General features: G+C 43.3%; 1 protein-coding gene across 1 annotated transcript; it reads left to right on the top strand.

Annotated features, from left to right (window-relative positions):
* Positions 1–203: 203 nt before the first annotated feature.
* LOC117170807 (protein GVQW3-like) lies at positions 204–983 on the top strand. The gene has a single exon (XM_033357846.1). It carries the CDS (start codon positions 204–206, stop codon positions 981–983), a length of 780 nt encoding a protein of 259 aa, XP_033213737.1.
* The last annotated feature ends 2406 nt before the right edge of the window (positions 984–3389 follow it).

The following is a 3389-nucleotide window of genomic DNA, read 5'->3' as shown; positions in this document are numbered from 1 at the left end:
GGTTTGATTGAAAAGTAATGAGCCTTCCCGCGCGGAGCGTCTGCCAAGCGATCAACCGAATCGGCTGGTGGGGGAAAATGATTGGTGGACCTTCCTCTTCTACTAGAAACCGGTCTCAGTTCGCTGGAAACAGCGGTGCAGTTAACATCGCTCCGCGCGTGAAAGCTGTTTTAAAAGTGTGTTAGGATTTTGCAGGGGCAAAAATGCAGCGATCTTTGGAGCAAAGTTACTCGATCAAATTTTGCGTAAAGCTAAACAAAACGAGTTCCGAAACCATTGGGCTACTCAAGGAGGCTTACGGGGACCAATCTCTGTCCAGTGCCCAGGTAAAACGGTGGCACAAGTCGTTCAAGGAAGACCGGGAGGACGTCGAAGACGAACAACGATCTGGAAGGCCTTCGACGACGCAAACAGACGAAGATGTGAACCGGGTTCGTGAATTTTTGAACATTGACCGTCGTGCTAGTCTACGTGAGATCAGTGAAGAGTTAAATTTAACTTATTACAATGTGCGGGAAATCGTGACCGGAAAACTTGAAATGCGCAAAGTGTGTGCCAAATTGGTTCCAAACGTTTTGACTGATGAACAAAAGCAATTGCGTGTGGAAAAGAGTCGTGAATTATTGGAAAGTGACGAACAGGATAATGCTTTAGACAATTGTATCACAGGTAATGAAACCTGGTGCTCTGAGTACGATCCTGAGGGCAAGAGAGAGAGTGCGGAGTGGCACACGAGCCAGTCGCCACGACCCAAGAAGGAGCGCATGTCGAAATCCAAGGTCAAAACCATGCTGATCATCTTTTTCGACTCTCGAGGCATCGTCCACAAGGAGTTTGTACCTCCAGGAAGCACTGTAAACGCGGCATTTTACAAAGAAGTGCTCCTTCGGCTGAAAAACCACGTCGCCCGGGTTCGGCCCGACCTCGTCAAAAATTGGACCCTTCATCACGACAATGCGCCTTCATCTTGTTCCCGCGCCTGAAAAGAAAGCTGAAGGGGAGGCGTTTCGACTCCATCGAGGCGATCCACAAAACTGTGACAGCCGAATTGAACGCGATTCCGGCGGATGAGTTTAAGAAATGTTTCCTGCAGTGGAAGGACCGCTACCAGCGGTGTATTGACGCTCAAGGGTCCTATTTTGAAGAATATTAGTTGTATAAGCCAAAAGGTTTAATAAAACTGCTTTAAAAAAATAAGGCTCATTACTTTTCAATGGAACGCTGTATATTTGATAGAATTTAAGGCTAAGTCCATCAAATTAAAATATTAATCTTCAATACTTCAGTATATTTTCTCCTGGAAAAGTATTTGCAATTTGACCTAGGGATGAGTGCGTCCATCCCATTTTTCTCCACAGTGAATAATACTGCGACTACAGTTGATTTAATGAAGCTAGTTACTTCTCTTTCTACAAGAGAAAAATATGACAGAAGAGACAAAGATGCCAGGAGGGAAAATTAAATCCGAAAGAATATTCTGAAACATTAATACACAAGGTGACCGATCTACTAATTATCTGGCTGGATTTATTTGGTTTATTTTCAACGGAAATTCGAACAGGCGATTCTAAATTAGAAGATACTCGTTTCCTTACGATAAACCATATAATTTGAGAGAAAGTTATGAGTGTCCTTTTCCCCATGCCAACCAAAGAACAATAGTCGCTCGTTCAGAAGGATCTAAGTTGCGATGTGCAGATGCAGGGAGAAGGGGTGGATTGGGAATACACATGGAATTAATTAGTTCTCTAGAGGACTAAAGGTCACGCTGTTTTGCTGGGACATCAACAATCGAGAAAACACCAACCTGGATTCTTCTGAATGCGCGTGCAAGTCGCAAGACCCGACGCGGCTTTTTGAGAAATGGCATTACCGTTGTATAATGATTACATATTTGCTACATTTAAGGGAAATAATGTACTTGTTCGTGAAATCTATATAAAAATGTATGACATTTTTTATTATTTTTTACCCCTTTATCCGAGGATAAGAGCAGCTACCACCTGGTCTATCGAAAGGCTTAACTGACTGATGATCAACTTCTGCTAATATATCTGTTATCTCTTCCTTGCTTTTATTAAGATCAGGAAGTCTCGTTTTTGTGACAAATTACTGATCACAGATCAGATATTAGATAAATATTTCTGATAGTTTATGAATTTATGTCGCTAAGCACATAACAAAAAACAAACATACCTTCCTCTAGTGAAAAATATACAACATTTAAATGTGAATATAATTTTCGCGACAAAATAAAATTAGTTAGGAATTTTTTTCTTCACATTAATGTGTAACTAAAAATCTGATATAATCATCAGATAAAACCTTGAGGATATTTACATATGAGACGGATGAGAACAGATTTTGTTCACTGAATTAAATAAAACAAAAAGTGGCCAGCTAAAATATTGCCTAATTACAACTTTAATATTCGTTTCTCCATGTAATTATTTTATTATTAGCAATATATACATTATTGATATTATTTCAGGTTATAAAACTAAGAGGATTTTATTAATTACTATGATTCATAATAAATTTGGTAAATTCCGGACGTTAGAAAGGTTAAATGGTATAGGTATGCTTTTGGGTAATTTTCCACTACGGTTTTGAAATCTGCTCTAGCAACAGAAATACAACCAGTCCTCCCTCCCTGGAGACGACGCCGACCAGACGAGACTCCTCGGGCGACCGGCTCGAGCGGTGGAGTAATAGGTGCTTCGATATCCACCTTTGAGAACTGGTGGGCCGTGCCCTCGGGTGCTTCCGAACACGTCCTACCTCGGTGATCCCTGGAGAAGACGCCGACCAGACGTCACTCCTCAGTGATCCCTGGAGACGACGCCGATCAGACGAGACTCCTCGGGAGACCGGCTCGAGCGGTAGAGCAATGGGTGCTCCAATATCCACCTGTCGAGTACCAATGAGTCGCGGTATTGGGTGCTGCCAAACACGACTCATTCTCAGGCCTACCCCAATTCCCAACCGAGCCTTTCTCAGGGAATCGAACTGCATCGTCGGAGAAATGGGTGCTCCCATATCCGACTTTGCGGTATCGCAATACACGGCATCAGGTTCTTCTGAACGTGTCTCGTTGCGGAGGCCTCCGAGAGGCTATCACTAGACAGGACCTACCTAGGCGGATTTGGCGAGACGAACGTCCCTCCACCTGTCGCGACCACCGTTTTTCGTCCTGACTAGGCTAGCCCCTACCAAACCACCTGTCAGATATATTAGACCCGAATCACCGCGCCACATGGCGGTGTAACACACGCATCGACCCGCTAACTTGCCTAGTTTAGCAACTCACGTCCTCAAACCCTTTATTTTTGTCTTTCCTCAGGAACCATAGAGCGTATCAGTGAAACGACAGAACGCTAAATTGTCAG

This window comes from Belonocnema kinseyi, chromosome 4 (genome assembly GCF_010883055.1).
Source record: "Belonocnema kinseyi isolate 2016_QV_RU_SX_M_011 chromosome 4, B_treatae_v1, whole genome shotgun sequence".
NCBI lineage: Eukaryota > Metazoa > Arthropoda > Insecta > Hymenoptera > Cynipidae > Belonocnema > Belonocnema kinseyi.
This window is presented reverse-complemented; position numbering and strand designations above follow the sequence as displayed.